The following is a 25,295-nucleotide window of genomic DNA, read 5'->3' as shown; positions in this document are numbered from 1 at the left end:
TTGTTCTCCTGAGGAAAGACAATAAAGACAAAGCACAAATATAAATATCACACACATAACTTATTGCATTGTATAATATTGTTATATCATTTAGTAACATTACAGCATGCTATATTATCATGGCATTTGATGGCTCACCTGGTTTTGCTCCACAATCGGTGTTCCCCTTATTCTCATGCATAGCTCTGTAGTGCCTATGCATGGATGAGGTGTTGTTGTTATATCCCAGCTCCCTGGCACATAGCAAACACTTCACCTTGTACAAAAGTACAGACAGCTTCACATAGGTTTTATTGCACCATCAGTATTATGAAAATACATCTTCTGTGGAAATTTACATACCTTGTTGGGAGATATAAGCTCAAAATGTTCCCACACAGGGGAGGACATCCTCCTCTTCTTAGCTGGCTCCATTCTCTCCTGACTTTCTCTCCTCACTCTCCTAAACCTCCAACCTCTCTCCAAACTGTCTCTAACTCTCTCCAAACTGTCTCTAACTCTCTCCAAACTGTCTCTAACTCTCACTAACCGCAACTCTCCATCAAACACCCACATTTTGAATGGGGTCTGAGGGTTTTATATCACTGTCATAGCTCGCGGCAAAGTTCGAACCGCTTCCTGAACCAGTCACGTGGTACAGCCGGGCAGCGAGGCTTCGGACGTCATCATTTTCAGCTCCTCCCATAAATGAAGCAAGCCTCGATACGCGCTTCGCGGAAACGCCCCCTCCATTACTCGACACACGCTTCGAAGCTTCGATACAGAACGTCACATCACTAGTATTAATATAACATAAAACAGAACTTTGACCTTGCAAGGTTAATATGTGTGCACGCCATATAAACATTGGAAGGTGTGATGGAAAAATGAATACATTTAATAAAGAAACGATATTGAACAATAAATAGAATATTTTAAAGTAGTGACTGTAAATTAAACTAAAGTGAATCAACGGGTGGTGAGGTGTGGAGCTTACCATGTGTGGCATGCCATCACAGGTCCGAATCCCAGCAGATTCACCCCAAGGTCAGACCGTGCAATGCTCAGAGAAAAAGCAGAAACTCTGAGAGCTACATCTCAGACTCTGCAGTCCTCAGTTAGCATGTTAAGTGTAAACATTCATGACAGTACAATTAGGAAAAATACTGAAAACAGTGTTGGAGGGTCGATGAGTTATGAGCCATGCAAGTAATGGGAGATGCACAACTTGAACCACAATTTATTAACCAAGAAAACCCAAAAAAAAACATAATTAACTTTGTGAGGTGTGTCAGTCATTGTCAGTGTGTCAGTATTTAGATGAATGAATGTTAAGTCTGTGATGTTGTGTAGTGTAAAACCTAAAATAATCTGGCTGTAGTCAACCAAATCAAAAACATGGTCCTGGGTCGATGGAGAAAGAGCTGATACAGACACCTGTTAAGTCCTCCAGGGACACTGGCCAGGTCCTCCCAGTTGTACTAATTAACCCCACCTACTAGGATACTGCACGATAACACAGAGGGTGTACTCTTAAGTACATCAAAACTCTCTTGTGTTCAGCATGGAAGCACCATGTTTTCACTGTTTTTTTTATTTAGTTTTTTTTGTTGCAGCATGTTTTAAGTGCAATATAGATGATTTGCTGGGATGATATATTTGATATGTGCAAGTTGTTAAGACGTATCTTAAACAACTGAATGAAGCACAAACAGTGCATCACATTGTAACAGGAATGTGCATGTATTCATCGGGTGAAGCGGATAAATTATAATGTGCTGCTAGGTTTCCTTTAAACTGCTGGAATCGCAGCTACAGTACTACAACACAGACCAAAAATACCTGCCCAGTCAACAAAATAATTTCACTTGATCTTACTACAAATTAATGGAATGTCCACATCTTCTTTATTATGCTATGGGATAGTAATGTTTAGTGTTTACAGCTCTATACCTTTAGACTAGATTATTTAATGTGGTGCAGTCACCTTATTTGCAACAGTGTTGCATTTTAATGTCATAGTTTGTGTTATGTAAGGATTTATCATCTTCATCTGATAATATGATAACTCTGATTGGAGTAGTTGACACTCACAGGGATCACTTTTTTCTGAAGCAGAAAGCCACTGAAGTAAGGTCAGCATGCCTAAAGGGTAAATAGAAGCAAATAGAAGGCTTTTCACACCAGCACACATCTACCCATCTATTCCAAATCCATCTTGACTTGGGGCTACATAGTTAACCTCGCAACACCAAAAGCCTTTCTGACTATTTTAAACTGTAAATGTTACTGAGGTTACTCCTTATTTCTTTGCTTCCACCACTGGGTTTCAGTCTAACATTATTAACTCAGGTATTGACATCATTTATGCATCAGCTATACATCTGAGAAATATTTCTATTCTTGTTCAAGCTCGCTGATCAAACTGTGGCCCAACTGTGAAGAAATGATATTCCTCAGCCTGTCTGCAGTAGACCAAATATAGACCTGCAGCAGTGTTGATTTGATGTCTTGGCCCCTGGGTCACTGCCTTCTATCATGTCATCAACAAGACCTGCCACTGAAGGAGTAAGCTCTGTGTAATCAAGCCTTCTGGGATCATATTTGAGAGGAAAACAAAGCCTTCCTGTTCTCACAATCTCCTTCTCTTCTCGTTCTTTTCTTTGTCTTGTATTTCAGTCTAGCTTCATGTCAGTCTGGAAGATTAGTCTAAGCCAACCTACATTTCTTTTGGGAAAAGAAAGGCCTGTTCTTTTGCCCCCCCCCTCCAACAAAAAAAGACCTACAATAACCAACAATTTCAAAGTATTTAAATTATACTTATTCTTTATTCATTTTTGACCAGTTTCCATTTACAGTCTCTCACTTATACATGTATTGGATTAATTAAATTGGCGCTCCAACCTGTAATGCTTTATACAATGCAGGAGTCAAGATGAGTCACATGTTTCACATTCACTGAAATTAATAATTAAGATAATCCATCAGAACATTCCACAAAGCCATCATGGCCAGGATCCAGCAGTGCTAGAACAAAAGGCCAGTAAAGTCAGAGTGTTCAGGTGTGGGTGTACTGGAGTATATAGTAGCAGATGGCACAGAAGTTGGGCTTTTTTTTAATAGGGGAATTGAAGCTCTGAACACCACCTGGGGATTCTGTCAGTCGAGTGAAAAAAAAGGAAAGCAGTAAGGCTAAGTTGGGTGGATGGAGTAATGTTTGAGTAAAGTCTCCTAGATGATAATGATTCCATTCAAGGTAAGAGAGGAGGGGTGGGGTGGTAATACATCAAAGATTAAGACGTGAGGAAGAGCAGCAGTCTTGATGAAAGATTGGAAGGAGAGGATTACACCTGCATCTGGGGAGGAAACAGTAGTGACAGAGACTGAATGAAAGGGGGGGGATCTGTCTTGTGCTGTTACTAAAGGCTCAGAAAGTTACTAAGTGGTAAAGAAACAAAGTGAGGTTTCCAAAGAAACTTTTGTATAGAAGTTGTCCTCTATATGAAAAATACACAATTGTTATTTGGTAAAGACAGAGTTGGAATTACTTATTTATTATTTTTATTATCATTTTGTTATTTTTATTTTTTGCAAAACATCTCATGGAGGAGGCTAGTGTGGGTTTTTGGTATATAAGACATCAGAGTTCACCTTTGGTGACTGTTTTAATATACTGATATATTAGCTATAAACACAATTACTTGGTTGTTTCTTTTATGTCTTTAAGCATGTAGACAGTACAAAAATGGGATGGCACCCATGGGTTATGAAGTCATATCAGCAAAAATGCTCATCCTCAGGGTGAGTGTTTTTGCTATCAAAAATCTCGGTGCTTTGAATCTCAGCTTTCGAAGGGTGTGTGTGTGGCCCAGAAACTGCAGAACACTTCATGCTCATTAGCAAATGACTGTGATAATCGTCCTTTATGACTGTAATCGTAGCCATAATTTACAAAATTCTACTTACCCTATTAAGCCATAAGAGAAGCCTTTACTGAGGTCACAGAGCAAAGCAGCCAAGGGCTATTTTTCTATATTCTTCTGTACAACTAGCAGTTTGTTTTACAAACTGAGCACTCTGCCCCTGGCCATTAGCAAGAAAACAGGTTTATGGTACTTGTGGACTGACTTTACATTGCATACCCAGAACCTACTTCCATATTTTATATGTAGTCTATTAATCCCAACCAAATGGTGTGTGTGTGTGTGTAGCTGACAAATATATCAGTAATCATTAGTTTTCAGATGACTGTGAATGGTTTGAAACAAATTTTACATGATATGTATTTGAACAAATACATATCATGTCTTTTACCAAGACTTTTTCCGGTTTTCCTTTTGTTATTTGTTACGTTATTTTAATTGCCTGAACTTAATAAAATATCAATAGAGGTGACTGATAAGAAAATGCTCCTATAATTGACTTCAACAGAAAGCTTGTGGGTTTTTTCTCACTAGCTTCTGGTTTTAATAATTAAACAACAGACCAATCATTATCTCCAAAGGATAATTCAATAGATCAATCCTGTTCTTTGTACAGATGTTATTAGATACTGTAAAACATTCAGACATCGGGCCAAACACAAGAAATCTGTTCATCAACTCTAGCAGCCACTTTGACATAAGTCTAACAATTTAGAGACCCATTCCCTGTAGAAATTGGACTGGCTTGTTTCCAGATTTGTTCTTTACTTTAATTGCCATGTGACCACAGATGGAATTGGTTTTTAGTACAGCATGAAAACAAAATTTCAGTACACAATGTGAGCAGCAAATCATATAGGCACATGTGACAAAAGAAAAGCAGCTCCATGACAGCTGGGTAAACTCAATCTGCTAATAAAGATCATGGAGTGTGATTAAAAGATCAAGAATATCTAACAAAAGGACCTTACGGTGTGACTGTGTTTCAACTTGCTGTTTCCAAGGGCAGGAATGAACTTCAGTTTTGTATTTCTTTACTTTTCAGTATGGATGCAAAAAGCCTCAGTGTGACTGAAATCTTTTATTTTGAACTCCGAGATATTAGCAGGAGTCTCTTCTCTGTGCCTGAGGTCTGCTGTGAGTGTTTTGCATTCATATCGACCTGGCCAGAGCAGCTTTGAGGGGTTGCAGCTCTACTGCCCAGATATCCATTTCAGATTCAGTCAGGTGTTGCGGCACTGACACCTCCAGTTGCTCTTAAAGATTGCAATCAGTGACCTCTGATTTGGTTAGCCCAGTTGTCATGCTGTGCTGTCTTGATGTATTGTGAGCAGCGGCAGTACCCAGGGCCCTGGAGACGGAGATGGAAAAGCTGCAAGAGATGGTTGGTGGGGGGCAGGCTTAGTCGGGCAAAGATGGGACAGTTTCAGTGGAGTTGACTCTAGCTATTCCGCTGAGCCGCCTTTTTCTTTTTATAAATAAAACAGTAGGGCTTTTAAAGGGGCAGGTTGAGGTAGCGAGGGGGGTTCAGTCACTTTTACGGTCTCTGTGGAGAGCATGTAGAATTTCTGTTTTCTTTCTCTGAGTCTACTGCATGTTCGGCAAAGGATTAGTGTGTATTTTCAGCTCGAAAAGTAACTTTTCATTAGTGCCAGCTGGACTTATATTGGTTGCTAATGCAGCAGCTGCTTCTCCATGCTGTTTGGCACAATACACGTTTGAGACTCTTAATTTCTTGTGCACAGTAGTGTGCCTCTCAGGTGCTTAGAAAGCAGACGTTTTTCACCTGTACAATATTTAAGTTTTCTACACTGACGTCATCTGTATGTGGAAAAGTTCTTTAAAACAGAAACTACTTTTTTTGCTTTTAGTCTTCATGCTTCATTACATTTGCTCACCACAGAGTGTACCACCATTTCCCTGTGCTTGCATGCTGTTATACCCATGAGAATGGCACTTTTGTATGGTTTGAATGTAGGGTTTTGTTGTTGTTCTTTGGATACACTAATCTCCGGGTCATTGAGTCAACAGCAAACAGTAAAAGGGTGTCTTCCTTCACGTGGTATTGCCAAATTATCAAAAATTAACACTGGCTTCCATGAATACCTGGATGGCCTACATTTTGACTAAAAGCCACTTATTAACCAATTGCACACAGATGAATAGTCACTGTGAAAAGCTAAATTTTTTTGTCACTCTCACTAAATTGTTGCTTTCTCTGCAACTCTGTCCATGAAAAATGTCATGTATTCCATCCATGGATAATATTTAGTTTTGTATTACAACACTTTTCCATGTCCCTGAATATATTATTTACTAATCATATGTTGTTTTCAGGGTGTGTTCTTAATAAGGAGACTGTGAATGAAAGGTACAGTTAAGCTTGCACTGGGGACAAGGGAAGATGAAATTATAAAGCACTAAAATCAAAACAAACACGTGGAGAACCCAGTGTCAAACATTAGTTTAAATTTTAGATGTTCTTTCTAAGGCTGTAACTGGCTGTTCAGTTTGTTTGTGAATGTCACTAAATGTAGAAAAAGCTGTCGGCTGCATAAAGCGGTTAGACATAAAGATTTTGTTGTTTGATCACTATTCATCACCATCCATCACTTTTGCTGCACAAATGCAAAATGTCCATCGATACCACTTACATAAAACAGATAAGAAGAACAGATGAAACTACATTCCAGCTCATCTTTAACACTTAGCATTTAAGATGCCATTGCTATTCAGTAGGTAAGGCTCAATCGTTTAAAGGCCTTGGTGTGAGTCGCCTAGTAAACAAACGTAACTTCGGTTAATGTGATACTATTGCAAGAATTGCTCTCTCTGTGTCCTCGAGGTCTTCGTCTTGAAGCTATTGTACAATACTCTGTTGTTTACCTCTTTTATATTTGCTGTTTCTTTGCTCTTTTTGTTGGCACAGGTCACTTGACCATTACCAGCACCAGCTGGAATAACTCTGAACTGGCAGGAAGCTTGCACACCACATTAAGCTTTTGCTTGAACCTTGTCCCTTTGTTTGTGTCATCTTATCCATGCACACGAGTAGCTATACTTGTGTAACAGCTAGATGGACCATTTAGTGGAATTTGCATGTTCTCCCTGTACCTGCGTGGGCTCTGGCTGCCTCCCACAGTCCAGAGATATGCATGTTAGGTTAACTGGTGATTCTAAATAGGCGAAGGTGTGAATCTGAGAGTATATGGCTGCCTTTCTCTGTGTGTTGTTATTGACTATGTATTTGTCCAGAATGTACTCTGCCTTTTTGCCCATTGCTTTGCCTGCTGACAGTGTTGTGTTATAAATCAAGCACACCCATTTGCCCTGCTATAAATGCTCAGACTCACTGTTTACAGCCGCACACAAGATGACCAAAAGAGAATCTTCGGTCAGTAAGATCAATCTAGAGGAAGCTCTCGGGGTTTCATAGTTGAACCTGTTGAAGGATTATTAGTTGCCTGCAGCTGTCCTTGTCCCTGGATTTCTCTGAGTCTTGCAGCCTCTCCACTTTCACAGTAATCGGTATCAGTTGACTGTTGGCTCTCTGTCAGTTACCCTGTGGCTACCGTGTTGGTCTCCCAAGGCATGGAAGTCATTGGAGGCATGCTTGCTGTTATGGTCAGGGTCTTAAACTTCCTACTGAAGCAGCCTGCTCTCCTACCACCAAATTATTTAAAAATAAAAGGATAAGGTTAAAGGATTATTTAACATCATTATCATTACTGTAAATAAGATTGTAATGTTGATGGAACAGTAGAACTCCATTTTAAGCCTTCTACTGATATCTAACATGATCCTCCATCAAAAACAAAACAAAAAAACCCAAAACAAAGCAAGCACCTCTGTTCTTCCCTTGTTCTTCCATTACAAGTAATTTTGAGTCCAGACGAGGTTTGCACAGTTTTATAACCCATCCTGATTTCCTGTGTCTTTGTCTACAGTAAGACTGAAAAAAGGCAGATGATTCAATTAAGAAGACAATGTTGGAACTGAGAACTCATCAGTTAGTGATGATCAATTTAATGATCAAAGTTTTAATGGGAAATGTTTTTTTTTCTTTTCTTTTCTTTTTTTTCTTTTCTTTTCTTTTCTTTTCTTTTTTTTTAGGATAACCCCAGCAATTGCACAGGAAAAGCAGACCCCATTGATGCATCCCTTTGAGCTCAAAAACCACTTCTGTGCCTGAGACATTTCCATATTTACAGGAAACTTTGGATTTCACGAAACGGAGAGTTATTCTTTCAGCATTCAGTAGATCTTAGTTTGACAAAGTGGATTGGACTGAATAACACAACAGCTTTTTGCTGAGTTTTTACTTGTTCCCTGAAGTACTGTTTTGACTAAGGCATGTTGGCATAGTTAATTTGACAGATTATAGTCGCCATTGCCAAATTATTGCTTAAACTCCCCTGTGTAGACAAGTACTGTTTGGATATGTTGGAGTGTTTAAATGCATGTTTTTGGGTAGCAGTTTGTCTATAAGTAGTTTCATTTACATCCACGTGTGGACCTGCATGCATGTGATAGTTCATGCTTCTTTTATGTAGCTGACCTTAGCCGAGGGTATGCCAGCAGCCATTTATCTTTTATTCATTTTACCAGCCATCTGTGACCAGGGCAGCTTCTCTGCCACTGATGCTTGTTAAAGCAGAACCCGCTCCAAGAGGTGCAGCATTCTGCAGTTGGTACACTTTGGAGGGCAAGTTACTTTTTTGATTCCCTAGAATTCACCAGCCATTATCACTATTTTGACAGCCAAAGCAAATTTTGTCATTGAAAAGAGCTTCCTGTTGTTTTGTTACCTGCTGCGGCTGCTAGAAAGGCCTTAGCAGTCACCACTGTTTTTGTTCACACCCTGCTAGTTACAGAGTGCTTCTGACTGAGTGTGCAGCTCAAACATCTGTCAACACCTCAGTTTGATAGTTATAGAAGCCAGACCATCACTGAGAGACAATGTTCCAGTGCTTCTTTCTCTTACCTAATTTTCTCCACCTGGCTAGGTTATGATTTCCTAATTTTGGTACACGAGGTCATCAGAAAATAAAGCATTTATAGGAGTAGAATTACACTGCTGACAATGTCTTTGGATAAACAAAACAAAAGAGACCGTCTTAAAACACAACACATAGATTACAGGGAAAAAAATCTTTAAAGTGAAATATGTCCACAAGCATCTACGGTAGATGTGTTTTTTTATGCGTCTTGGGACCAAACTGTTCCTACAAAATATAAACCTTGTTTTTCAGTTTTTTTAATATTCATAACTACAGCAGAGAGCATGATCTTCAATATGTTGATCCAATATCTCCCACAGTAAACATTCGTGGTTGGAGTTGGTAACTGTAAAGGTCATCGCATGCGATTCACATCAATTTTACACTCCTCAAACATTCACTTGAACCCTTCTGCCCTGCATGGAATAGCAATGATCAGACACTAATGGCCTTAACTTTTCCTTTTCATTGCAGCGCAGAGAATGTGGCAGTTTTTAAATTTGAAAAGGAGAGCGCTAGTATCCAAATAGCACCTGTTGTCCATGATATTGACATCTGTATTAAAGAGAAAATCTTATCTAACAAGCTTGTATGGAAGAATCTATATTTGTCGTGTTTCTTGTTATTTGCTTTTCTCTTTTCATTCATAGATAAAGGTATTTCTTCACTTTTTCCACCAAGAGAATAACAGCTATCACGGAAAACTGCAAATCTCAGTAAATCATTTCTAATAAGTTAAGTGTCGGTTGTACATTGTTGTTTACACTGAATCTTTACGCTACCATATTTTTATACTTAATTTTTATACTTTCTTCATGATAATAATAAACATTATATGAATGCGAAGAATAGAGTTTTTACGCCTTGGGGACTTTACAAGGTTACAGAGAACTGAGATGAAAATGATAGTTTCGGTGAAAGCCAGTTTATTTCCCTGGCAGAGTTTAAGGAGAACTTCTTCAAGGCTGTCATATCCAAATGATGGCGAGCGTCGGGCTTACATCAAGCATCTCATTTAAATGCTCACTGATTGCTCAATTTGTTTCTATAAAGGAATGCTTGAAGACATTTACAGTACAAAAATGAGATCCCAGGTATCTCATAATGACATGTCATTGGTTTCTGGGGTCACTCTGATTCTACTTAGCTAGTCATCAGCTTTCGGTGAGAACCCAGTTCTACTGTGTGAAATTCTCATTACCAGACTCACTAAATCATTCCTGCTTGATCATCCCCAACAAAGATCATTTGTCTCACATGAGATTCTGCAACGAAGCTATTATTCCATACTTGTCCCATGTTGATCACGCAGTAAGATGTGGTATAGATGTCAGCGTCCTCTCCAGAGACTTAAAAGACTTCCCAGTGAACAGCAACGTTTTTCCCATGTGCTTGTTGACATCAGCTAATATAACTGTTATTAGTAGAGAGAGACTTCCAGATTTAGCAAGGAGAAGCTGATTTGACATGTGTCAACCTCTAGTTTTAGTCCTTATTTTTCTCTTTGGCTCCACTCTACTCTGCTGAATCTTTCATGTAGTTTACGTCTTTGATCTGGAGCCTTTGATGGTGGATTGTAAATACAAAACCAACGTGTTTTCTGTTGCTGTCAGGGTTAGTGTTTGACACCTGTGTGATGGATTTGTTCATCAGTTTCTTTGTGTTGAAGAGGCTCCCGCTTTCTTAGTTTGAGGCAGTGAAGGCAGCGTGTCTGTCACACTTTGTGCTCCCCTCGGGAAAACAATCTTTAGCGTTTGTTATTATGAGGAAGACAGTCAGAGACCTGGGCCCTGTTTCAGGAAGCCGGTTTAGAAAACTCAGAGTGAAAAACGATACGCAGGGTTGAGTAACCCCGAACTGTCCAACTCGGAATATTCCGTTTCAGAAAGGCTGATAACAATTAGTTCAGTCATCGCGGAGTTGCTTTAACCCCAAGTGAAGCGCGCGGACGAGGATACATAAAGCCCTGATAAGCGGAGCACAGATTAAGCGAGTCACCATGGAGACGGAGGGAAAGAAGACGCGGTCAATGTATTTTACAGCGCTTGAGGCCGAAATTCTGATGGCAGCATATGCTGATAACACGCAAATTCCGCGGAAAAAAGTAACACAGCCACAGCTGCGAAAGACAGGGAGCATGCATGGCAAAACATAGCCGACAGAGTCAATGCGTGAGTGTTAATATAAACATTGATCTAGGGATTTCCACCCATTTAACACGTTATTTTATCATATGTTATTTTATTTGTTATTTTATACATTTTATTTTGTGATGTGATGTGAGCGCAGGTGCAACCCAACAGGCCCCAAACGTTCCTGGCAGCAAGTAAAAATGAAATATAAAAATATAGTCCAAACAGGTAAGGTGTAATTGTATTATGAGCCATAGTGCTTGGTCTGTTTGTCCGATGTAAATCAATTGCAGTTAGAGGCTACATTAATTTCCTTTCTGTAAGCACTTATTGAAATTATCTGAGCACATTACAAGTACATATTTGCTTACTCTGTATGCTCAAATGTGACCCCGTTATGGCCACTAGAAAAAAAGCAGAGGCCCGAAAAACAGGTGGGGGTCCTCCACCACCACCACTCACAGAGGCTGAGCAGTTGGCCCTCAGCCAAAACAGTGGGCGCCCTGTGGCCGAAGGCATCTCTGTGGGGACATCCTCTGAGTCAATAACCCCGCAAGACACAAGTGCCTACATAAGGGGGTAAATCCAAAATAATACATGATGTGCATACATCCTTTCTTCACAGTCACCTTTGCAGTGCGACACATTCATTTGATAAACTCTTTACCATAATGGATTATTTTGTAGTGAAGTTATTTTCCTACTGATTTTGCCTTCCCTCAGCCTTGGTTGTCTTTGAGAGCATAATGACAATGAAGTGTAAGGTGATTGGTATATGTTTGTTAATTGCCATTTGGTCCCTTGTAAGTTATAAGTGACCTGTATAAACCTCATATTCTATCAGTTGATGGTGGTGGTGTACTGCATCTGGTGCAGCCTCCTGTTGAGCCAGACCAACATGCAGTTGTGAGTAATACTCCACAGATTATATGAGTTTACAGTAGAACAGCAATGTTGTTTATTTCTTTACTACAGGAAAATAATGAAGAAACATTGACAGCTGTTACAGAGGAGGAAGCAACAGAGACACTTTATGAGGTTTACATCTTTTAATACTTTGTGTACAGGAAACACAGGTGACCAATAAAGCCAGTTGAACAAAAAATCTGTTTATTCTTCTTTCAACATGTTGAGGTGATGGGTCAAAAGAAATGATTGTGACATATGGTGTCTCTGACTGCGCTTCCATCTTGTATGTCCGTGGGAGGGTCAGGATGTTCATGGTTTGGATCACTGCTGATGTTTGGTTCAGAAGGACAGTGTTCTCCTCTAATTGTGGCAATGTTGTGAAGAATCACACATGCCACAATAATGTCACATGCCCTTTCTGGGGTGACCCTGAGTCTTTGCAGGCACTGTAACCGGGCCTTAAGCATTCCGATAGTCATTTCAATTCTGGCTCTTGTCCTGCAATTAGCCAGATTATATCGCTGCTGTGGGCCCGGTTCAGGGTCAGGGTAAGGGGCAAGCAAATAGGGTAAACATGGAAACCCACTATCACCAAGCAAGTAGCCAGTGAACTCTCCTAAGACAGAAGGATACACTTCAGTTCAAATGTCCCTGAAGCAATTGGTCTTTATATATTTTAAAGTATTCTCAACTCACCATGTCCAAATTTTGTGCTCAGTGTACATTCACGGAATATTTGTGTGTCATGGACAGAGCCTGGCTGCTTGGCTTCCACATTTGTGATAATGTTGGCAGCATCACATATGATCTTCACAGTGCAGAGAACACAAATTAGCATCCATTACTATGATGAAATAATTTGTTAGTTTGAAATGCTACAGGGAACTATGTACCTGTACATTAATGCTGTGGAAAGACTTCCTGTTCACATAGTCTCCTTCATTTACTAAAGGAGCAATGACTGGAATGTGAGTGCCATCTATACAGCCAATCACGCCTGGGAACTGTGAAAATAAATGTAAAATTTAAGTAGTAGTCCAAGTAGCACCACATCATAAATTAAGTTTTGGTCATCCTGATACCTGCAATTTTGTGGCATCCCTCTTTGATGAATCTTGGTGGATGAATATGACCGGGGAACACCACAAACGAGTACAGGAGACGTTTCAGTGCAACTGTCACATTCCTGACTGCCCGACAGACGGTAGCCTTGGAAACGTGCTCAGCGTCACCAATATTATACAGAAAGCTCCCGTATGCAAAAAAACGAAGTGCAATACAAATAATATGTAATGAACTGAGAGCATGTCCGCGATGTGTCACATGCGTAATATATGGCCTGAGGATGTTATTCAAATAAATTATAGATTGTGCTGAGAAACGGTAACGTTCGCACAGAAAATCATCAGGAAATGATAAAATGTCCAAACGCGCTCTAATCACTCTCTCCCGGCGGAGAGCTCTGCGGAGAATTTGGGCTTCACGATCTACTGGCTCTTCAAGGAAGGGACACGCCATGTCCGACACTTCCTACTGTCAGGTTTCCGACAAAGGGGCGGAGACAGTCAGGGTTAGTTGTAGTAAACCTGCTAGGGGGCAGGTTAGCTTCACGGCGTGTGTCGTCATAGTGACTCACTCAGGCTTCAGCTGAACTCGCTTTGTGAAACCGAAAACCCAGAGTTTTCGTTAACTCAGGGTGTACTTACTCAGTTTTTCCACTAAACCGGCTTCCTGAAACAGGGCCCTGTACAGATTTGGGTTTTGCTGAATATAAACAAGAGCTAATGTTTAATAATGTGAATCTTCAGGGGGATTCTACTTTGCTTGGATACTAATTGGCTAAAAATGTGAAAACACTACATCCATTGTTACAAATAATAAGTTCAATGTTTTTAATTGTGCTTTGTTCTGCACTTGGGAATAATTTAGATATTTATGAAACATGTTATCGGATAAAATAAACATGTACTTTCCCCTTAGCTCTTATTGCATTTTTTACTACAAATAAATAAATAAACTCTCCATCATCCAACCAGTTTACCTTTTCTTTTTCCCCCCCAGATGATAACTGTAGACTGAGCGACTACCGACGGCTGAAAAACAAGATTCTGGATTTGCATGAGAAACGATACATGGGGCCTGCCAGCCATGGGAAACACAAGGACAGCATGGTGGCCAAAAAGCAACTGGTTGATGTCATGTTCAAACGCTTTGATACAGACAATAACGGTCAAATAGATGCCAGCGAGCTCTCACAGGTAAGAATATGGGAGTAAAAATGAGCTTGACTATGCCACTACATATTCCCCCTTTCAAAAATGAATGTGGTATTAGTGTGTGTTTGGCATGAAGGTAACATACTGCTTAACCTCGACTCACAAGCTAACACTGGTCTTAAGGTATTTTTTAAAGCATCATTTAAGTACAGAATAAAAAGATTTGCTTCCCATTTCAAGAGACTTCACAGTATCTGTCATGTCTGTCAAAACTTGAGAGCCATTTCATTTAAATATCTCATCAAAGGGGGATAAAAAGTGAACAAACCATCTGTGCGCTCAGGTGTTTAAACTGTCCTCTTTCATGTGTGCCAGAATTGTGTCCGTTTTACTCCTTTTACCCTTCCCTCTGGTAGCTGTTGTGCATCGCTCAAGGTAAATCTTTTGAAAAGCAATGTGGGTCAAAGGAGCCATGAAGCTTAAGGGAGGCTACAGCCTTTGACCAGCACTACCAAGAGGGATGTTGTAAAAAAGACCTTTTTGTGGCTGCCGTAAGGAAGGAAGATATTCTGTGCATATCAAATAAAGTCTCCCAGTACCCCGGGATTGAGTTAATATAGAGCTTATTTGAATAATTGAAGGGGTAAGCAACCCGCAGTGGTTTTCAAAACCATCATATCAGTTTCTTTTCTTCTGTTATCTTCCTGCTGATCCAGTAGGAAATCCTGCGTGTACAGAGGTCACCTTGGTAAGCTTTGTCAGTGCCCTTTCCTCTGACTCATTAGATCAATATTTTAGCACAGGAGGTTTATGGCATATGGCCACAAAATAGTGATATTTTCATATTATTTACATATTTTTACATGTTTTAACATTAAATGGTACTCCTTGCCAGCTTGAGAGAAATCAATGCTCGGTGAATAAAATACATAGTCAACAAACTATGTTGGATTGGTATGTCTGTGAAGGTTCTCAGTCATCCCCCCAGGGGGTTCATGACCCTCTTGGGGGACGCTCCCCTAGGACTTCAATCTGGGACTCTCTACCATTTGACCTTAGAGCTGAAGAAGCTTCTCGTTGATAGGTGAAACATCTTCAAGCAACTTAAAGAGACGCTTTTCCTTCCAAGCTCCTTAGACCGTGTTGGACTGGGTTTTATGGAAAAACATTGCCAATATACCCCAAGTGTTAATTTGAATATGCCCTTTCAACCTATTGAATATTACTTTGGCCTGGTTTTTAACCCTGTTTGTAAATGAGATGTAATCTTTTCCTCTGCAGAGTTGATACCCCCACCCCCACCAGGTGTTTTGAATCATGCAGGCTAATAATATATGTCCAAATGGAGGAACTGTTTTCAGGGATTCCTCCAAGTCTGTTTTTAGCCCTCCTCCCATTTTTGTTGTTTACATATATGGGAAATTTGGCATATTTCATGCAGAGCCAGCCACATAAACCTCATTCACAGGAAAATGGAGAGAAGGGAGCACTTTTGGGAAGGGCAGAAATTGAAATATCAGTGAATTGCAGGTGGCCCTTATGGGGGTTTCAACTGAATTTATTATTTTTTTGTTCATACAGATATGCTTTTTTTCATGAGCCTACCTGACTTTGGGGTATGCATGCAGTAGTTAACCAAGAAACTTTTTTTCATTTGTTTTGTTATTTACCTTGGAGAAAATATTGTCCAAAAAAATCCATCAATGCAACAGTCCAAACTGTATCTTTGTTTGCCTGTAGTAAGTGAAGACTATTTACATGTTTACTTTACAGGCATAAAAATGTTTCTGATTAATTTAATTCACATCAGAATAACTACACAATGACAGCAGGACAAATATCGCTTCGAAATAGGTTTCTCCATCTAATCAGTCAGTTAACAAACAAAGGCTCTCATGGGTTAATAGCGCTTCACCATCATGGCTCCTATACCAAATTAATAATTTGTTTTCAAATGGATTCTCTGCTTTATTGAGTAGTTCTTCAGAATTTTTTTTCAGAGTAATTCATAACTCAACTTAAATGATGTAAGTTACACAGTAAGGTTATGACTCTCTTAACTTGTACTGGCAGGGCTGTGCATGTTTTCTTAACCTCATCTGCTTGAGCTGGCACTGAGTTCTATCTTATTAAGAAATTATAATTTTGAAAGAAGAGATTAATGCAAATCAAATTTGGCCTGAACAAACCTTCAAAAATAACTACATAAGCAATTCACACATTTTTCATCAGTTTAAAATTACAAAATTATGGCTGCCACCCGCATGGCCTAAAGCACCTTTTATAATTGGAGCATTCTCTGATCTCATTTGAAATTCTAGGACAGAAATCCCTCACTTGGACTTACTCAATGTGCTAGAGTGTGCACATGAAGTGACACAGTGAGCAATTGTTCCTGCCCTTTTAGTGCCCTTTTAAAATGGCAAATCAAAACATATTTTTTCTTCATGCATTCATCGTATCTATCATTGTACCAAAGATAATATTTGAAGATTTATCTTTTACTAGAAAAAATAAAAATAAAACACTGCTTCTTGTCCAGTGTTGATCCTGATATACCGTTTATTGTCTACAAAAAGCATGATAAAAGATGCTGTAGAATTTGCTGTAAGAAGAAACATTATGTAAGTCTTTTTTTCAACTTGCATCTATAAACTTTTAAATATAGTACAAATCTCAAGGTTCTAACTAATGGAAAATTGCTCTTTTAAATCTCTGCAGAAGTCTAGTCTGAGTTGTTATCAGGTCTGCAAATATTTCTAAAAGAGCTGAATTCAAATTAAGAGGAGTGCGAACAGGTGACTTCTGATCCCTATTTTGGGATTTTGGGGGGCTAAAATAGATATAAAAAATAGATATAACGAATTTGCAAATCTTTTGAAACATTCATAGCACAGTCACTGAAGATCTTGCTTCATAAGTCACACATCCTAGTATGAGTCCTGCAGTATTGTTTTGTACTGCAGTACCTAATTCATCCTCTTGACAATACAAAAGGTTTTCTTTTTGTTTTTTCTTTGCAGATTAATGCATGCAGGGTTTACAACTACCCTCTTTTCACATGAATAACACAGAATCTTATTTTGTTTGTGTAAAAAAATAGTAAAGGTGGATAAAGAGGAGACAGATGCAACTTTAAAACTTTTGAAATTGTAAGGGAGATGATGTGTAAATTGTTATGGTTATGAGGGAAGAGCAGAGTCGAGAGTGAAGGAGATGAAAGCACGTCTGGAATGCTGGAAAATGTTCACATACAGCAAGGTTTCCACCAGTGTATTGCAAGCCTGGAGGCGCAACAGGGGGTTAACTTAAGCATCCCAGCTGAACAACCTTTCTAGCAGGAACCGTATAGTTATGGTACATAATGTCTGTATTGCAAGAATAGGTTCCGTGTAAGTAAAAAAAAAAAAAAAGAAAACTCAGTGTAACTGCTAATTGTAAGACATATGTTCTGTCTGGGTAACCAGCCAATGTTCCATTGGCTTTGTAAATTAAGGTTCAATTTAAAACAGGCAGAATCTCAATACACATATATCTGGTTAACCTATTGATGATTTGCCTCAGATCATTTAGCTCACATGGTCCACTGAACATGTGCAGGATATGTTACTGCTTTGTTGTTCTCTTTTTCTCCAGAGGAGTCACTGGAAAAACACTGTAGAAACAGAAATGGAGTTTATGCATCAAAGCCTGCAATTCCAACGCATAAAAGTCTCTTAAATGCCACATCACTCCAGGTGATGAAAAGACCAAAAAGCAAGCAAAGGAAGGAGCAATGAGTAAAGACTGTTTTTGAGTTAAAATCATCTTCTTTTTAAAAAAAAATTCTAAGCCCAAGAATGAAAAGAATGAAAATAGAAAATTTGTACATTGAATTCTTTTTTTTCAGTGATTCAACATTCAAATTAAAGTTAGGTGTAGCTCACATAGCATCACAGGTAACTCTTAAATTTTGGGCAAGTCATCTGGGAAAGGGAAGTGCACTGATCCGATGGACAATGCATGATGTATAAAGCCGTCCCTTGTGATCAGCATTTTGACAGCTGATCTAGTATGATGGATGTTTTACTGCCAGGGCCATGCAGAAGGTGTGGAATACGATCATGTTTTTATCAGGATGATGACAAAAACTGCAGTATTTTGGACCTGTTCATCCACTGTTGTGACAGAACTTCATTGACTTTCAGTTTGGCTACAATGCAAATGTTACCGAACATGACCACAGCCTTCATAGACTGACACTTTACCTGAAGGAACTGTAGAACTTTTAAATATTAATCTGAAAAGCCAATGATTAACAAAACTGTCTACTATTTTGTAGTTTTGTGACTGTACGGTTCTACAAATACTAAAACCATTGTATTTGTTTTTCAAATTTAAACTTTCAATTGTTAACTGGCTTTGTCTGAGTAAACAAGATGGGGGAAATGGCCTGACATTGCGTAGTTTTTCCAGCAGAGGGCACTTTGCAACTTGGCTTTTGGCAACACACATGTTTGAAACACAGCAAGCATAAAAACTACATGATCTAAGCAGATTTGGCCAGTGTAAATCACTAAATAAATAACTATGTATAAGAAATGCTAGCAAAATTTGAAAATGCGCAAAATTTTAAAATCACCAAAATATCAATATTGGCCTTAACAATCCTATGTTTGGGCTTCGGTATAGTGAGTGGAGAATTGGAGAATATAGTTGATATCTGGGCCATTACTTCCTTTTTTGCGCATAATTACACGCTGGTCACGTCATCATTCCAGCACAGAGGTGGATTCAAACCCATCATCTTGTTACTGTGAGGTGACAATGCTAGCCACACAACTTGTCAAAGAGTAGATGCAAATAAGGTTAACGTAAAAAACTTAATTGACCTGAGATAGTACCCGATGGTTTCGACTTTGCATTTCAGCCAGTGCATTCCAGTTTTAGTGAAACCGTTTTCTTGGCAATTAGATATATGGTACTCAAATTTTCATTTTGTAATGACATGTGTAATCCAAGCAACACCTATTGTTTCTTAGATTTAAACCTGGGGTAAACAAATTTTTTTTGCATCAGTGGACAAAAGATCTATAATGATCTTACCACCTACTCACATCTTGCATCACTTGATCTCAGTAGGTCACATGATAGGGTGAGACAAGGTCTCGCAATGTTTCACCCGGACCTCTGCTGATGTCCTTGGCTCATGTGATGAGGCACATGATCAATAGCGGGTCAACAACCATCTTAAGGGACAACTCGCACTAGGGTTTAAATACCTGGGACTCTCCACCATTTGGTCTTAGAACTGAAGAAGCTTCTCGGATGAAACGTCTTTAAGACACTTAAAGAGGTCCAGTCGCTTTTCTTTCCAAGCTTCTTAAATTACCATGACCTGGATGATTGAGAACCTACACAGACAATCCATATTAGCCCTTGTTTGCCTCATCCCACTTAAAATGGACTTAAAGGCAACTGGACATCTGTCCCTCTACTGTGTTCAGCTTATTAGGATATACATGTCTGGTGGGCTTAGAGCAGAAAGCAAGTTTAAACCTACACAGATATGTGTTAAACCTACACTTCTCTGTGTAGGTTTAACTGTGCTGATTACTCACTGTAGACTGAATAAGCAGTGCCATCACTGCTGTGGTTTACTTTAAGAGACATCAAATCCTTTGGTGGAAAAGAAAAATGTTATTAGTCAACATCTGGCTGATTTGTTTAGTGGCAACATTAATTGCATAGAGGTTTTGTTTTATTATAATTTCTGGAACAGTACTGAAAAAAACCAACAGACACACACAAACAGAATTAAAAAAAAATGCTCTTAACCTTCTTTAACCAACGATTGATGTATTCTCATTGAAGGTCATCAAGCAAGAAGGTCTATCCAAGGACATCTCTGAATGCACATTGTTTGACTTGCTGAAGTACAACGACGTGAACGATGATGAGCACCTTACAAAAGAGGAGTTCTACACAGCCTTTGGTGAGGATACAGTTTTGTTACTCCCATCGTCTGTTTACATTGTTCAGTAAAATATATATCAGATGTGACAGAAATGTATTTTTAAATTTGCAGTTTTAGTCAATACTAAATAATAGCTCTTGTCTTTAAAAAAAACTATATTTTAAAGTTGATGGTTCATATTGTCCTAGTGTGTAAACATTACGACAATGTTTACAATGGCGTTCTTTTTACCCAGTTGTTAGTTAATTGATTTGGAAAGTAGTGCAGTAATTATGAGTATTATGAGAAAACAGAGAGTAAATTGAAACCCTGGAAAAAAAAATCTCTCAGATGCCACGACATAATTAATGTGTATACTCATATTTCATTGATACTGATGCTCATTTCTTCTTTATTCTTCTTTTAATAGCATAAAAGTATAGAATAGCCCTTTATTTGTCCTTGCACACTTACAACAAGTACACATACAACTGTGCTGGAATAAAAAATAAATAGTAGACAGCAGGAATAAATGGCAAATAGGAGAAATATATACAATCAAGAGGGATGTATACAAAACAAAAGAAATATATACAAAAATAGGAGAAAGGCACACATTAGAGAACAATGAGTGCAAAGCAAAAACGTAGTCTGAATAGAGTCTGTGTGTGAGGTAGAGCTGGGCGATATGAGATTTTTTCATATCACGATATGTTTTTTTCATTTCAGGCGATAACGATATCTATCACGATATAAGCCAAATAACTATATTTGTAAGATTTAAATGTGCCGTTGCTCACAAGTAAAATGTGAAATAATCAGCAGCTTGTTTTTATTTAAATATTTATTTCCCATAATAAGTTCAACAGGGTAGATGTACTTAAGGAACATGAGACTTTTTCAGATAAATAAAGGCAAATATTGCAAACTACACAAAAGGCAGCTGCTAAAGCGTTTAAGTTTCAAAATAGAACAAACGAAACAGACTAAATTGTCAATTCCACTTAGAAACAAAATATTAATTCTAAAAATAAATCTTAGTTTGTTTTACAGAAGAACAGACAAAATTGACTAACTTTTGTCAATATCAAATAAACTGAGAACTAAAAGGAAATTCTCAATCTCTCCTTGTTGTATAGCTGAGCTTTTCAAACAGTTTTAACAGTTACTTTAGTCTGACAAAAGCCGAATGATGAATTAGCGCTTCCAGTCAGACACTGAGGCTACGTCCACACGTACACGGGTATTTTTGAAAACGGAGATTTTCCGTTTTCGTTTTAAAAAATAATCCCGTCCACACATAAAGGCAGAAATGAAGGAAAACGCTGCTATGAACATGCCAAAGCAGCAGGTGGCGCTAGATTCCTAACCGTGCAGAAATGTTGGCCAATCAGAAGTCTAGAAGCCTCGGTGGGAAAAAGTAAACAAAGCTGGGGCATAGAAGCAGAACCGAGTCGTATGTGTGGAGGGACAGTAACTGTGTGTATATGTAAGCATTTAAACACTGCAGAGAGTAGAATTAACAGTAACAGTATTGTAGAAATTCATTTCACCGAAACAATAACGTGGCGCACAGTGTGACGCATGCACCAGTTTATTGTATTTCCAGACTTGCTTTCGGCACATTTACAGTGCACGCTACTCTGTTTTTTGTCAGACTTGAAATAGCCGAAATACCTTCACACTATGGAACTTCTATGGCTCTTCCGTTCGACAATCTCTCCGGCATTGGAACCATCATCTGTTTTCTCTTCGGTCACGCTCGGTTGATTTTTCTAGTCGGCACACTCATTTCCTCCATTACGCGCTGGCTCCATTACCCGCTGGCTGCTTCCCAAACAAACACACGTGCGGCTTGGCACTTGTGCTGTACGTAACAAGTCACGCGACGTGACGCTGCGGCTGTGATTGGTTCGGCTCTGCGCTACTTGATTTGGATTGGCTGACCTTTTTTTTTTTTTTTTAAGAGGACAGGAGCGGCGAGGTCTATCGCGATAGCTTAATTTCTCTATCGAGTAAAAGTTTTATCGTGATACATATCGTTATCGTTCTATCGCCCAGCTCTAGTGTGAGGGGTCTGAGTGATGAGGGTTCTCAGACCATGGCTTAGATTATTGAGGTGGGTGGGCAGGGGTGGGTTGTCAGGGATAGTGTTTATTGAAAGTCTGCATGGCCAAGGGGAAGAACCTGTTTACGAGTCTGGAGGTGAGGGACCTGATTGACCAGAGGGCAACGGGTCAAAAAGGTGGTGAACGGGGCGCACGGGGTCACCTGTGATGGTTCTGGTTTTCCTGGGACATAAGCAATTTTTTTTAACGTGTGTAAAACCTTTGGTCTTCATAAAAGAAATATGATTGATTGGTAATTGTTACGTCCCTCTGCAGCTTCTAATCCTCTCAGTGTTTTCAGCTGGTGCTAATTGGCCATACCTAGTCAGGTGTGGATAAAAGCATACCTGAGGCAAGCTTTCCGGCAGTGCACTAGTCTTTGCCTTGGTGGCACCAGCCATTTTAGCCAACCTGGTTTTCCATTTTAGGATGAAACCTCTTCTCACCCACACTCTGTTATTCATCTCCTTTTTTTATGTTGCGGCTTTTGAGCCGGGTCGTAACATAAGTGGGGGCTCGTCCGGGATATTTGGACATTTTAGTGGAGACTGAATGTCAGTTTGTTTTGCTTTTAAGTGGGTGAGTGATGGTGGTCACTGTAATTGTGCAAACTCCCTTTAGTAAGTGTGTTTCAGCTGGGTGGCTGTGCTGCCCTTCCATCGAAGCACTTGTTTGTTGTTTTGCTTTATTGTTTTAGTTTATTGTGTTTGGTGGCTATCCTGGGTGGGGGTACGCTTCAGAGTTTGGTAGGAGACTGTATCTCTGGTCTGCTGCCTGCTCTCGAGTTCGCGTTTAAAGTTGCCTCGAGCCTGGTACACCACTGAAGACTAGGGTAGGAAAAGTAAGGGTTTTGTTGTTTTTAGTGTTTTAGGCTGGGAGTTGCACATAGTAAATCAGTGGCACCAAACTCGGTAGGAGGTTTGAGACCATTCATGATCATGGTCTGTAGCTGAGGCAGGTAGGCTGTTTTTAAGTTGGCATTGTGTGTACGCCATGTGTGTGCATATGTCAGTGTTGATGGATGCTAATGAGATCCTTGTGAGGTGAGTGTTTTGTGATGTGACCTTTTAGTGTTGTGGGGAATATGGCTATTTTGTTGGATCACTTGTGAGTGTTGTTGGCCAGGTGATGGCAATAACACTGTGGGGTGCTGAGCCACCCTTGATGTGATCATTGTGTGGCCATAGCTCTCCAGTTTGTGGTTGGTCACTGGTGTGCTTGATTTACTGAACTTTTTGGATTAAAGTAACTTGTTGTGGTATAGGGCCACTTGTATGTGACTGTTTGTGTGGTGGAGACAACAGATCACTTGGTTGTGATTATTTGTTGCTACTTTTGGTTTTGTGTTGTAGCAGATCAGGTAATCATTTTGGGTTTGACTGTTGTGCTCCTTTGTGTTGGTCACATGTTACTTTTTGTCTGTTCAGTGTGGCAACTTCAAATCCTCATGCCCATCCATGCTTAGAGATGCCAACTATAACGTGAACACTGTGCTTCTGTTAGCTTTAACTTTTATTCCAGGTTTGTGGGTCAAGGAACTGAAGGCTTCAGAGGGGCTTTTAATAAATTTAAGGGTCCTAGAGGAACCCTTTTAAGGGAGGAGGTGTTACGTCCCTCTGCAGCTTCTAATCGTCTCAGTGTTTTCAGCTGGTGCTAATTGGCCACACCTAGTCAGGTGTGGATAAAAGCATACCTGAGGCAAGCATTCCGGCAGTGCACTAGTCTTTGCCTTGGTGGCACCAGCCATTTTAGCCAACCTGGTTTTCCATTTTAGGATGAAACCTCTTCTCACCCACACTCTGTTATTCATCTCCTTTTTTTATGTTGCGGCTTTTGAGCCGGGTCGTAACAGTAATTTATTTCAACATGTGAACAATATACAAGTACATTTAGAAAAGAAAATAAGAAAGAAAAAATGCTATACAAATTACATACAAAAAAAATGTTCTGATTAATTTACATGTTGAAAGGGAGTGGGAAGAAGTAAACACTTATTTAATCCCACCCCTTTGCCATAAATTATCAGTTAATATTTAGTCAGCTTCCTTACTGATATAATTTGTAATAAAAATAGTGAACAGATTTCCGATATACTATATACTATAATATCACATCATGAGTTTTTTTTGTTTGTTTGTTTTTTAAATGGAGACATTCACTTAATTTAAATATTTTCCTTTTCTTTATAGTTCGAGAAGATCATATTTTTTATAACTCTTTTTGAACAGTTTTATGTATGCAGTTAATTAGGCTTTGAGTTTTTCTTTGAAATCTGAGAAGGACCTAACTTGTTATTAACATTTGAACTGACAGCCTGTTTCTGTTCTTTTGGCCATTACAAAGTTAGGATTGTGGTAAACCTCGAGAAATATGTGATGTCTTGCCAAAGTTTACTCACTGAGACCTGCAGATTGTTGCCAACTGTGTTGTACTATTGAAGGAGTTCAAAGTGGAAATGGTTCAAAAGAAAGCAGGTCACAACTTCTTAGAAACAGTAGTTCAATCCAAATCTCCATCATTAGGCAGCATAAAGACAACAGGTGCTGTGTGATATCTGAGTCACACTAACACATGTGCACCAGTTTCTGTCTTTTGTTTCCTTCCTATTCACGGTTCCTCCCTGTCTGACATTTTCAGTCAGCTCAATATCCTCTGACAGAATATCTTCTGACATTTGGCTGGCTTGACACATTTAGCAGAGGGAGAGAATTCATAATCAACCTTCATCTTATCAGCCCTTTGTATTTGAAGCATTTCCTAGAGGAATGGTAAATGGTAAATGGCCTGCATTTGTATAGCGCTTTTCTAGTCCCTAAGGACCCCAAAGTGCTTCACACTACATTCAGTCATTCACCCATTCTCACACACATTCACACACTGGCGATGGCAAGCTACATTGTAGCCACAGCTGCCCTGGGGCGCACTGACAGAGGCGAGGCTGCCGGACACTGGCGCCACCGGGCCCTCTGACCACCACCAGTAGGCAAACATGGGGTTAGTATCTTGCCCAAGGATATTTGGCATGCAGCCAGGAGGCAGCCTGGGATCAAACCACCGACCTTCTGATTAGTGGCTGACCTGCTCTGCCACCTG

The 25,295-nt window shown here is 39.4% G+C and overlaps 1 protein-coding gene across 1 annotated transcript in view; it reads left to right on the top strand.

Moving 5' to 3' along the window:
- The window catches only part of fstl5 (follistatin-like 5), a 200,923-nt gene that overhangs the window by 92,476 nt on the left and 83,152 nt on the right, over nt 1-25,295 (top strand). Inside the window, exons 5-6 of the mRNA XM_085469313.1 lie at nt 14,005-14,201; nt 20,013-20,133. Coding sequence (XP_085325439.1) covers nt 14,005-14,201; nt 20,013-20,133 — 318 coding nt within the window. The remainder of the gene's footprint in view (nt 1-14,004; nt 14,202-20,012; nt 20,134-25,295) is intronic.

This window comes from Copadichromis virginalis, linkage group LG2 (assembly GCF_057382275.1).
Source record: "Copadichromis virginalis isolate Kocher_CV1m ecotype Utaka linkage group LG2, C_Virginalis_male_GT1.1, whole genome shotgun sequence".
NCBI lineage: Eukaryota > Metazoa > Chordata > Actinopteri > Cichliformes > Cichlidae > Copadichromis > Copadichromis virginalis.
The sequence above is the reverse complement of the archived record's forward strand: the minus strand, read 5'-3'. Positions and strand labels throughout refer to the sequence as shown.